Source organism: Oenanthe melanoleuca, chromosome 2 (genome assembly GCF_029582105.1).
Source record: "Oenanthe melanoleuca isolate GR-GAL-2019-014 chromosome 2, OMel1.0, whole genome shotgun sequence".
Classification (NCBI taxonomy): Eukaryota; Metazoa; Chordata; class Aves; order Passeriformes; family Muscicapidae; genus Oenanthe; species Oenanthe melanoleuca.
Window position 1 is genome coordinate 128,420,930 of NC_079335.1, and position 12,379 is coordinate 128,433,308.

The 12,379-nt window shown below is 42.2% G+C and overlaps 1 protein-coding gene across 4 annotated transcripts in view; it reads left to right on the top strand.

Moving 5' to 3' along the window:
• Positions 1 to 12,379, top strand: part of PTER (phosphotriesterase related) — a 23,237-nt gene continuing 10,858 nt past the window's right edge. Inside the window, exons 1-2 of one of the 4 annotated variants that reach the window (XM_056484534.1) lie at positions 1 to 143; positions 11,004 to 11,481. In XM_056484534.1, the coding sequence (XP_056340509.1) occupies positions 11,050 to 11,481 (432 nt within the window). In that variant the 5' untranslated portion in view covers positions 1 to 143; positions 11,004 to 11,049. Of the gene's footprint in view, positions 144 to 3,966; positions 5,115 to 9,323; positions 10,547 to 11,003; positions 11,482 to 12,379 lie in introns of those variants that run through there. The other 3 variants (XM_056484535.1, XM_056484536.1, XM_056484537.1) reach the window with 3 other exon arrangements.

Sequence of the window (12,379 nt, forward strand, 5' to 3'; positions counted from 1 at the left end):
GCACCCCGGGCTCCGCCGCCCCCAGCCTGCTCCACCACTCGCTCCCGTCCCCGGGAAGTCCCGCCCCGCTCGGGGCGGTCGCGGCTGTGTGGCGGCCGGGGCCGTGCGGGGTGCGGTGCTGCCGGCGGAGGGTCGGGCCCGCGGTGAGCGAGCGGGGTCTGGGCAGCGCCTGCGGAGCCGCTCCGCCGCCTCCCGCGGCCCGCAGCCGTGCCGGGCGCGCCATTGCTGCCCTCGGCCCCACAGCGCGCCCGGGCCGCGAAACTTCCCCCGAGTTGTGGGCGAGAGCGGCTTTCGCTCGCTCCGCTGCTGGCCCGGGAAGGCCCGAGGCGGGAGAGCGGGAGGCTGGCGGTGCTCGGAGCTGGGACGGGCGGGCTGTAGGGTCAGGGCTGTGCCAGCTCGGGCCCCGGGTCAGGGCTGCGGCGGGCCCGGCCCGGCTCGGGCCCGTGCAGCCTCGGCTGCGGAGCGAGGGGCTGAGGTGGCAGGGTTGAGGTGGACGGGTCTGATGTGGCCGGGGTCTGATGTGGCCGAGGACTGAGGTGGCCGAGGACTGAGGTGACCGGGGTCTGAGGTGACCGGGGTCTGAGGTGGCCGGGGCTGAGGTGGCAGGGTTGAGGTGGACGGGTCTGATGTGGCCGGGGTCTGATGTGGCCGGGGTCTGATTTGGCCGAGGACTGAGGTGACCGGGGTCTGAGGTGACCGGGGTCTGAGGTGGCCGGGGTCTGAGGTGGCCGGGGCTGAGGTGGCCGGGACGGCGGCGCTGGGTCGGACAGGGCTCCTGCCAGGAGCCCGCTGCACGTCTGGATTGTGAGGGGACGAGCAGCTCCTCTCTGCAAAAGCGTTTTACAGCACCAGATGATAGTTACCCACAGAATAAGCCCCGAGCTCAGGCGGCTTCACTGTGTGAGTGCGGCTACGCTGCTATTATTAGTGCTGGTATTTAATATTTGTACAGCCGTAACAAGTTAAATATTGGAACTGCGTCCTCTCTAGTACTCTTCTCCCGACAGTTCCTGAGGGTGTCTCTGTGAAGGAACAAATGCCTCAATCCAAAACTGGGGCCTTCAGAGCCTGCCTTCAGCTGCCTCTCCATCTGGAAGCACCAGCAGCGCTCTGCAAGATGCTTCCAGAGTTGCCTAAGCTTGTCAGGGCTCAGCAGCTCCAGAGTGCCTATGTGCCCTGTTGGGGTTCCTGCACCGTGCAGGTTCTCGGTGGCCTGGGGCTTGTTGCCTGTGCCAGGACACTGTTGGGACAGGTTCCCTGCTCCCCTGGGACCGGCTTGGGGAGCTGCAGAAGGGAGGCTGAATGTGAGCCAGGAAGGTTCAGCTCCCTCTGCCACGTGTGCTTCAGAATGGTGGAAAAGCCAGTGCTGGACAGTGGCCTTGGGTCTTGGCAACCCCTCTGCAGCAGGTCTTGTGTTGTGGTTAGTTTGGGGATAAGTTGAAGCATACAGGTCCTGTTGCCTGTGTGGTGAGGAGCCCTGAGGAGCCTAGCAAGTACTGGAATGTATGATCTCTAAGATACCTGTAAACATAATTCTTTTTTTCACGTGTCTGTACGCTAGAGGCTTATGACAGTTCTTGAATGAAACAAATTTTTAGCTGGAGGTCACTTACTTTTGGGAAATTTTGTTTTACTTGTCTATAATTCCCTTCTGCTTTACACTGGATACATTATTCAATGTCCTCTGTCATAATATGTTCTGTAGTGTTTAAAGGTTGTTGCCTTCTTTCTGCTGGGGGCTATGTTTCAGTGATGGGTGAAGCAATGCTTCTAATAAGTAGTTTTGTATCATTTTGTCAGGTACTTTGGGATTGTTTTATGAAAGACTACATAAGTGTCATTTATTATTATGAATGCCTCTCATGTTTTGGAAGTTAACATACATAATATTTGCCATCCTGTCACCATCATCACATTCATTTTTGTAGTTATAATCAAAGATGGCAACAATGGCATTCAGATGCTTAATTATATTTCATGTAGGTGACCAGTGCTAACTTATTAAATTAGTGCATGGTGCAGCAGGAACAAGTGTCACATCTTCCCTCTGCGGTTAGGGAGCCATCAGCTTGCTTCTCACACATAAAAATCAGTATATAGTGAAGCATATGGCACCAGTGAGTTCTGTGTTTATTAAAGGACTATGCCTCTGAACATTCTGTGAAATTTTTTCCTTATTTCACTTGATGTAGACCTAAAATGTTTTTCCCATCTTTCAGGACTTGAAATACTGAACAAATTTATTTTTTTAGTCAGACGATACCAAGACTTCTTAAGGTTCATGAAAACAGTGAGGTTTCTACTTGTATCAGATTGGCTGCCTGTCTGATATGAGGGAATTAGAGATCCATCTAGACTGTGGAAACCTAAGGTTCAAGTCTCTGGTTTGATTCAGAACAGTTTTGAATTCTTTTACATTTTCTACATTTCTGGAAAATTGGATTGCCAGCTGTATTGGAAGGGAAGGGGAGTATCCCATCCTTCTAGTTCTAAGAAGAAACTACATCTCAAAAATGGTAGGATGGATTTTCTGCTTCAGTGTCATTGTTCTGGTCACAAATTAAAAAGCTTCCTCAGAATTTTCTAAGCAGTGGCCATGTCTTTGGTCTGGTCATAATATGTATGTTGGTAATAATCCAAGAAAAGCATTTTATCCTAACAATGGCTGGGATATGTTTCACAAGCACTTAACTACTCAGATAAAAATGAAGTAAGAAGAAAGACCACCACCATAATCTCTTAGATGACGGCTTTAAGTAAATCACAATTTTTTGCTTGGATCTCAGAAGTGTAGAATCACTCTTCTCAAAGATATTTTGAAACCTTACGTTGTGTAGCCAAAGCCACAAAGCCTATGTTGTGTAGCCAAAGGATTTTTCTTGAAGCAGCTTCTGTGGAGGAGGTTGGATCAAAAAATGGTATGTTACCTGCTGAACTACTCCCTTTTCCTGCACTTTTGGGATCTCATCTCTTTCCTCAAAATGTAAAAGGAGAGTTATTTTATCCCACAGTTGTCTTTGCCCTGTCCAGAGTCACTAAAGTGAGGATTAGTGATCAAGTGAAAGGAATGTACTTCTTTTTTTTGCTGTGATTTGTGTACCTTTTGGCAGATGGGTAGTTTTCAGATAGGTCTGGAAATTTTCAACTGGATTTTATGCTTGAACTGTGGTGTTCTGTTTATTGCAGGACTTTGTTCTTTGTTACTCACTTTAGACTGGGTAGCCAGGATTTTTTGAAAAAAAGTTTCTGGGACAAAAATACTGAGTTTGTATCTTTGTTCAGAAAGGCAAATCAGTGGCAGGGTGTATCCAGTTCTGGTTAAGACTGAAGATTCAGCAACACCTGGAAAAGAAATAGGATTTGTGGTAGGCCTGAGGATTTTGTCAGCTTGTGTGTCCGTTGTTCCTAGCGTTCCATTGTTGTACCCAGGTGGGGGTGAGAGCTTAGAAACCACAGGAGTTGTGTAGGCAAGAGGTCGTTGATGCTGACCACTGACAAAGCATGCAGACTGTAAAGGCAGGCTCTGAGGTAATAAAATATACTCCTTGAGCCACACCCATTTGAGCTTTCCCTTGCCTCCCATTAATTTTTCTTGTGTGGGCTCCTTTTTTTAGAGCAGAAGTGGACCTTGAGAAGGACATACATCTTCCATTTCCTTGCACAGTCACAGACCAGTCACAGTCCAAAGGCTTTTCTCAGGGTCTTTTTTTCCCATTAGGTCTTCAGATTAGTTGCAGATTCTGTGATACAGTTGTTTGCGGTAGTGGGACATTGAATTTAGTTCTGTGCATCTAAGCTCATCACTCCCTAGTAAAGAAGGTGGTTTTTTGGAAGCCCCTGTTTATTTCAGTTGCTGCAGTCTGTGATATTGAATGAGACACTAAACCAAGTCCCCATGCTCTTTTCCACTATGCATGGCTTTAAAGGTCTCAGTGGATTAGTGACTGGTGTATCCTGAGGCAAAGGCTGATGCTGGGGTTCATTCATCTGAATTTTTCTACATAGTAATGTTCAGTCTTGATCAAGAGGTAATAACACATATCACTTATCCATCGCTTAGATTTGTGTGGTGCATTTCTGCATGTGAAAATTGCTGAGTGATTTGATGTGGCTCTGTAGGACTGTACAAGTGAGTGATAATACTCCACCCAGCAAGCTTACTAAAATGTTTAAGCTCATGTGAAAATGTGTATGTGACCTTAAGTAGAGAGAAGACCAATGAAAGTCAATGAGAATAACAGCAAAGAGTGGAGTTAGATGTATGCTTGTTTCAAATTTGACATTTAGAGGCAATGAACGCTGGATATGCATTCCTGAAAAGGAAACTTTTTTTCCTACATCTTGTTGTCCTAGCAAGAAAGAGAATATGTGCTTGTGCCCCAGAACCCTCAAGAAGCAAATGTGAGTCCATTAAGTCTTAAGAATATGAATGTATATATCAACATGCAGGACTTAGTCCATATTTGCATATAGCATAATGTGACTTCAGTTCTGATTTTTGGCCTAAAAACACTATGTGTGCATGTAAAATATAATTAATGTAATGTTTGACCCTGGAGGAGAATTTTTATCTGACCTTTTATCAGGAGTAATTTTGGAAGCTGCCCAAAATGTAAAATCCCCTGAAGTTCTTCTAAAGAGATGTTAATGAAAAAACACTTAAGGGTATGCTGGTCTCAGATCTCTCTGAGGAAGAGAAACTTCAATGTGACTTTGCTCAGAGAAGCCTAGATGTTGAGACTGTTATCTGCACAGAAATAAGGTAAAATAGAAGTCTGACTATTCTGGTCACAACAGCTAAACTTTAACTAAATTGGAAAAAAATTGTGCAAAGTTCTGTATACGAAATCACTTGAACTCTGCTTCTTGGCACAAATCACACGTGCTTGCTTTGGTCCCCAAGGTTTGTCCACCCTGTGAGACTGGTAGGAGACACTGTGCTTGTCCTGGTGTGGCAGTTCAACTGTAAGGAAGCAATCTGATTTGGATATGCCTGGCTTAAAGCCTGGCTAGAGCCAGAGTATGACCCTCAAATCATGCAAAGCTGGAAGGTCTGTCTGCCACGAGCTGAGCCACAGAGGGAAGATGCTGTAAGAATTTCTCTTTCATTTCAGGTGAACATTTAAAAGCTTTGCTTCTCGCTTACCCAGCTCCTTACCTGAGTGTGCTTTTTTGGAGGTTCTGAGGGCAGGGAGTTAATATAGTCGCCTTTCCCATATGTCTACTAGTGTTTACATTTCTCTTAAAATTTAAGCGACTTTGCTTTTAGATTGTAGAACATTGACAGTGCCACTCAAGCAATGTAGCTGCTGTGGAGTGTGTGTACCTGCATATTTTGGTGGGACTTCTCTTTATCATAGTTGGATTATATAAGGCTTGGCTAAAGCTCTCCTAATTCTTTTTCATAGCACATACTGTAACCTTATATAAAGTCTTACTTTTAGTATTCCTTCTCACTTCTGTAGTGTAAAAGTTTTTTGTAGTGTAAAACCATTTCTAGAAAATTTAGTGAAAAGCAATATTTAGCATTTTCTTGAAGCATACTTCAAGGAAGTATATTTTTGCATGGTTTGGGGACCGTAGGTAGGTTACTGAAGGCCACAACATTAACCCACTCTTCTGAGTATTTCCAGAATAGCATGTTTCAAGAAAAAATGGGGCAAGATAGAGTAGATAATGCTTTTTAAATAATTCCCCCAAGAGTTCTCTAGGCTTTGAGTCTGTTGGCCAATTTCTACCCAGTCAAGAGCTTACACATCTGAAATGGTGAGGCTTGTATGCATGCTGCATGAAGATAGAGCCACCCAAAGGTGGGAAAGTGCAGGTGCCCCACAAATGGGAGAGCTGCAACATATGCTCTGGTGGGGTTAGGCAGGATTTTGTGTGGGAGAGGCACCATAAGTGTTCCCTTCCTCTCTCATAAGAGCTTTATTCAAGGCATGAAAAGTCTTTCGTGTGACATTGTTCCTTAGGACACAAAGCCTTGAGTTAGCTTGAAGTTCAGCAAATCATGGTACTCTCATAGTACCAGGAAAAAGACCAATACTACTTCTGATCAGTGTCAATTCTGAAGACAGGGAAGAAATGAAAATAATCTGTCACCTCCAGAGCAGCATACCTGCAATTTCTTCAGAAGAGACAGGAGTTTGCCCAGAAATCTCAATTTTTGCAGTACTTCCACTCATTTTCAAATTCTGCTTCTTGGGCAGAAAAACCCAAAGGCAATATAAGATGTGTTGTTATCTTGTGTAACACAAACTAGTGATGGTGTGAGAGTGCTTGTGTATGACAAGCACTTGGACACCTTTGTGGTGGCTGATGCACAGGAATTGCTGGACTAAATGTTGGGTGAGTCTGCATCTGTCCTGGAGCAAATGCAAGTTCTGTCTTCCTGCTGCGTTCAGCCACCTGCTGGGGCAAGCTCAGCTCCAGCACCCCTGTAGCTGTGCTTCCCTGACAACATGCATGAGCAAAAAAAGCCATGCTTGCTGAAACCCGTGTCCGAGGGAGTGCTGGGTTTCAGGCATGTTTGCACTGTAATTAACACTCGAGAATATATTTTTGAAGAAGGTAAAGTAGATCTGGCATCCATCCACTGGAAAGGTTAGAAAACTTGCTTGTCTGGTGGGAAACAGGAAGAACTGTGCGGGCAGTATTGAGTTCCTTCCTTTCTATAAACCTCTACAGTGTTGGCAGAAACATGAGGGAAGAGGAAAATAAATTAATTTTTAAAATTCTGCCTGACATAGTCTACACATGTTCTCTTACTCTCTGCCTCTCCTCTTGCTTTGTCTTGCTAACATTTTCCCTTGTCACAAAATATTTACATGTGGGGAACGATGAGATAATACAGCATAGACTAACTAAAAGTAATTTCCTACAGATATGTCACATATTTCTAATTAGTGCCTTTTCCATGCTCTGTAGGGATTGCTCAAACTAGAACTGAATACTCAAAGCATTTCCTCCAGCTGTAAATGTATAGTGAGCCTGTGCTACATCACATTTTCCAGGGCTGTGTGGTTATAAAGGAAAGACCCACTTAAAATGCTCTTGATGCAGCCAGAGCTGCCCTTGTTTCTAAATAGCAGCTGTGTTTAACTTTTTCTGGGTATAGTTAATACCCATTGAGCCATTCTTTTTACCTTTTTTTGTAAATTTTCTGTCAGAGCAATGTGGATTTAACGGTGCTCTAATCTCACATTGTAATGTAACAACAATTAAATGATTCTCACACCAGTCTACAGAGAATCTGTGCTAATGCCATTAAAATGTGCTTACCGAATCAAAACAAATGCAGAATTAGCATATGGAAACTGTGTTTATGTGATTATAATGTTTCAGCAATATGAGATTACTGTAGGAAGCAACTAATCCAAACCTAGAGGGACTTCCCGTTGCAAGGCCATTAAAATGACACCATGACTGAAGCACACGTTTCAGATGGGAAAAGCAGAAACATAAATCTTGTCATCAGTATTCAGGCAAAACATCTATTGAACTCAGTGGAGTTTTTACCAGAGCCATGAATGCAGCACCATGACCTTCTTAGTAGCAAGTCTCTTTTCTTTTAACAATACCTCTAGGAAAAATATTTGCTTCACCAGGATTTGGTAGTTAGCTAATGGTGCGAGTTGTATTTTATGCACCATACAGTTGATGGTTAGATTTGTCCAGCATATGTCCATTACCATAATAAGGTAGTGTTTCATGGCTTTTGTGAAATAATACAAGTTTTGGTTATATCTTGAAGCAATTTTCTCTTTTTTTTAGTCTTAATTTGTAATTTTGAGGAAATATAATTTATTTCTGTCTTTATACAGCACCCAGAGCTGAGAAGTCTTGGTCTGTGCAGGAGCTCCTTGGCAATACCACCACATAAATTAATGATTTTCAAAACCAAACTAGGTGTTATTTCCAGATATGAACCTACCTATTTATATTCTGTTATAGTCAGTACATTTTCCCATCCCCTCAGACTGTGTTAAGATTAAGGAAATATAATTCACATAGCCTATACCGAGCTATCTGAAATATATTTGTCTTGTCCTGGATTGTTTCTTGGCTCACTCCTTACTCCATGGAAGGAGGATAACATTACAGGAAGTGACTTGTCCTGACCTATTACAGCCATTCAAAATAAGCTGGATGAATTGCCTGTAGATATGTCCTTCCACCTCCACAATGAAAATGGTCTAGATGATTGTTCTGTAGTAGACATACATCATATAAATGGCTAAATGAGGTGATATGAATGCAGTCCTTAGTGTATGAAAGAAGAAACTTTTTCAAAAGAAAGTTCTGTGTAAAACATGGCATACAAATCATAAGTAAACCACACAAATCACAAATCGTGATTCCTGTAGGAACATATATACATGTATATACATGCTTAAATTAAGTAGGAATCCTTATTCAATTTGAAAGCTATTTGCATGCAAAATCTGTTTACAAAAAACACATAATTCTGGTTCCATCAAGTGAATCTTATTAGGAATCATGTATCATAGCATAATCAGGGCAGCCTTTTTATGTGAGTGACAGTAGGAAAGATACCAGGACAGTGGTTTCAAAAATAATTCCAGTCACAGGTTGTTGACTGTCTTTGTTTTTATAGGTCTTTTATTAAGAGTGGTGGGTTTCTAAAACTGTGTTAGTAAGCAAGAGCAGGCATTAATATATTTTCCATGAAGATAAAATTAGGCCTACTTTAAATGCTGTTTGTGTAGGCTTTGATTTTTTGTGATGCTTCTCATATTTATAAAAATCCTTGGCCTCAGTCAAAAGGTTCTGTAAATTCTGTATGTGAGCTGTAATCTGAAATCTAGAGTTTAAAAATCAACAAGTTAGTGTCTGCTACAAGAGAAACCTGGCACGGGAACTGGTAATTGATTTGTGTCAAGCTTTATCAAAAGAAATTAAATACTTGTATATTTAATTGTATATAGGTTCAGTTTTCTAACTTAATGCATGGATTGGAAAATTGTCAGTGAACATGAGGAAAGAGGAGTGTGAATCCAATGTGCTGTCAGGGTTTTAATGAATGCCAGAGTGTAGATATTTAAGATAAAAAAGGGGCGGGGAGGGGCAAAAAAATAAAGCAAAGGTAATGGTTAGAATTATGTTAGTTGCTTTGCTGTGCGTATTAGAATGACTCAGATCATTGAACTTTCTCCAAAATAGTGTGTTGCTCTAGATAGAGCACTTGCCTTCTTCAAGGATGGAATTAATGACTGCTTAATTGAATTGCAGCTAGGAGCAGTTTCTAACTAAGACAGGTATTTTGCTTTTAATTATTTGCTCAAGAATAATATTTTCTGAAATCATGCACTTGTTAATTTGTTTGGAAGAAAAATAAATCATCCTATTAATCAGCCAGCAGTCTGTTCTGTGAGAGTAATTATTCTTCTACCTTCTCAAACAAGTTAACATGCTAGTTCAGGAACAAAATTCCTAAAAGAATAGTTCTTCCTAGGTCTGCTTTTACACAAGGCAAATAAACATAGTCAGTAATTTCTTTTTTTTACGGATGGCCCACTCTTGATATTACAATGAGCACCAGCACGATAGACTTCACTGGGCAGGCAATAGCTGGCCTTTCCAGGGGCTGGGTCACTTTTGTGCATTGGTGCTCTGACAGTGACTGCTTCTCACGAGATCAAAGTATCCCCAAAGAGATCTTGATGTTCCTGTGCCCTTTGATATGTAGAGTTCAGTGCCCTTCAGATTTCAGTTTTTCTGTCATCCTGGTAGATTAACTTTAACAGTTAAAAGGAAAATGTCCTCTGAGGGCTTTACCAGTAACAAACCCATGTTTATGACATTATTCACTAAAAGGGATGCAGAAATGGGAAAGACCTCTCTTTAATCAATAATGCATGCTCTAGTTAGTCCTTTCCTCTGGACATGATTAAACATGTATTTTGTTTCATAACTGATGATTTTGGTTGACTAGGGATTTTAACTATATATCCTCAAGCCTTTGTGACTAGCATCTGGAAGATCTAACGTGAACTGGTTAGTCAGGACTACCCTCACTCCCAAAAGGAAAAAACCCCAAAATCCCAATGGGGAGAGCTGCAGTTAATTCGAACCTGTAGTGAGTTAGGCTGAACTGGCACAGCGGAGACCTTGGACGTGAACCAGCTGCAGACTGTAGCCTCAGTGCTTGTCATTGCTTATTTGAAGTTTCGAGAAGTAACATTGTTTTGTTGATGTTAAAGATGAATTAAAAAGTGTCCAAGATACTGAGCCACATATAATTTGTTAGATTAAGATTAAGGTCTGTTCTACTGTTCTTAACTGCTCTTAAATATTTTCCCACTGAAGCACTTTGGCTTCTCCATCGCTGTTTGTGGGCCATGCTGTATTTTGGCAGCTGTTGTCAGCCTTAGGGGAGTGGTCCTGGGCTGTTCCAGACCTCCAGAACGCAGCTCGTAGGAGACCCTGATCCCTGCTGAAGCCAGAGGTGCAGATTATCACCCCCACCCCTGCAATCCACATTGAGAGGCGCAGACAAGGTGCCCAAACACAGCTTCCTCAGCATGTGAGTGGAACATTGAGGCCACAGATAAATACACTGAACATATCAGTAAGGAATATTCAGCCTTGGTGCCAAGTGTGTACATCTGGTGGCTGAAGCTGACAAAATTTGACAGCTGCTGAAGAGCAAAGAATCCTAAATGAACATACAGTGGTTTTATTAAATAGGAAACATTTATCTTAATGTGATACTGACTGCAGCACAATAAAGGATGACAATTTCCATGTACTGGAATGTGATGTATTTATGGTGCTGGAGTACTGATACAAGCACAGTTGAGTAAAATAAATGCCCTGTTTTTCATATTGACCACCCTGCTGCGAGCAGCTTTTGGAAACATCCCAGTGAGTATACACAGAGTGTAGGTACATGTGCAAGAGGGAGGAGGGATTTCAGAAATTGCCTGAGAAAACACTGCTCTTTCTGAAATGTTTTTGTTTCCTTTCTTCTTTCTTCCCAGACTTCTTTAGGATCTAGGTGTTTTTTTTCTCCTTTGTTAAAGAAAAATGCCTTCCTTGAGCGGAAAAGTGCAGACTGTCTTGGGCCCTGTGGAGCCAGACTGTCTTGGCTACACGTTGACTCATGAACACTTGACTATGAACTACAGCAGCTGCTTTTGTCCACCTTCTCCAGGCCAAGAGCCTTTGTCTAATGGGCCCATTGAGATGAAGAACTTGTTTTGGATTAAGCAAAATCCGTACAGCCATAAAGAAAACCTTCTTTTGTATCAGGAAACAGACGCTGTGAGGGAGGAGCTGCTGCATTTTAAAGCAGCGGGTGGTGGGACAATTGTGGAAAACACAACTACAGGAATTGGCCGGGATGTGAAAACGTTGAAGAAACTAGCTGAAGAAACTGGAGTTCATATTATTGCTGGTGCTGGGTTTTATGTGGATTCCACTCACTCTTCTCAAACACAGGCCATGACAGTGGAGCAGGTAAGTCTTAACCACTGCTTCAGTGCAACTGTCCTGTGAATTATCCCAGGCTAAGCCAAAGTTGAAGAGAAGTTCCAGTGAAATAGATGAAATACAGAGGTGCTCAGCATAGAAAATGGGAACAGCATTACTGTTTCTGTGTAATAGCTGGAGCAGCACTACTTTTGTGTGCTTGGGTTATCTGTAAGAATTTCCAGTTCTTAAGCTCCATTTTCTCTGAGGGATTTGTTATAATCCAACAGTAAAAGGAAAATATTTCATGTGTGGACATTTGGTACACCACCAACTATCTTGAGTTTTTTACTATTTTTTAAGAAAGGAGTTAATCCTTGCTACCTCTTTTGTGACTTTTTCTGGCTAATTGCTTCCCAATGAGTTTACCCAGCATTCTTGTAAAGGGCATAAATAATTGTAATATTTATAGGACAGTTGTAAATCACTGCTCTGCTTAGGCTGTGTGTTATAGCTTTCTTCTCTATCATTTGTCCAGGCTTTTCAGGGCATAGTCTACATCAGCCTGTTTGTAAGTGACTGAGACAATGAATAATAACTGAGGTCCCCAGGTATTCCTGTAATAATAAATACTCATCTTTTATTAAGAAAATGTGGTGATGATGAGAAGAGGGAATGGAACTCTCCAAGGTAGGAGGATGTGTGTATGAATAGAGCTGACAATTTTTTTTTTTCAAATCTGTCACATTTTTACAAACTACTCAAATGAATTTTTAAAATCAATGGCCAAAACTTGAGCAGTGCTGCCAACAAAACTGGACCCATGCTGGTCCAAACTATACACAAGAGTACTGCTTTTCCTAAATGTTCTTCCATTGCTTGAAATAAAAATAGATACAAATAGCATAGACACAAATAGATTTCTCAAGGCAAAGATGTCCATTCT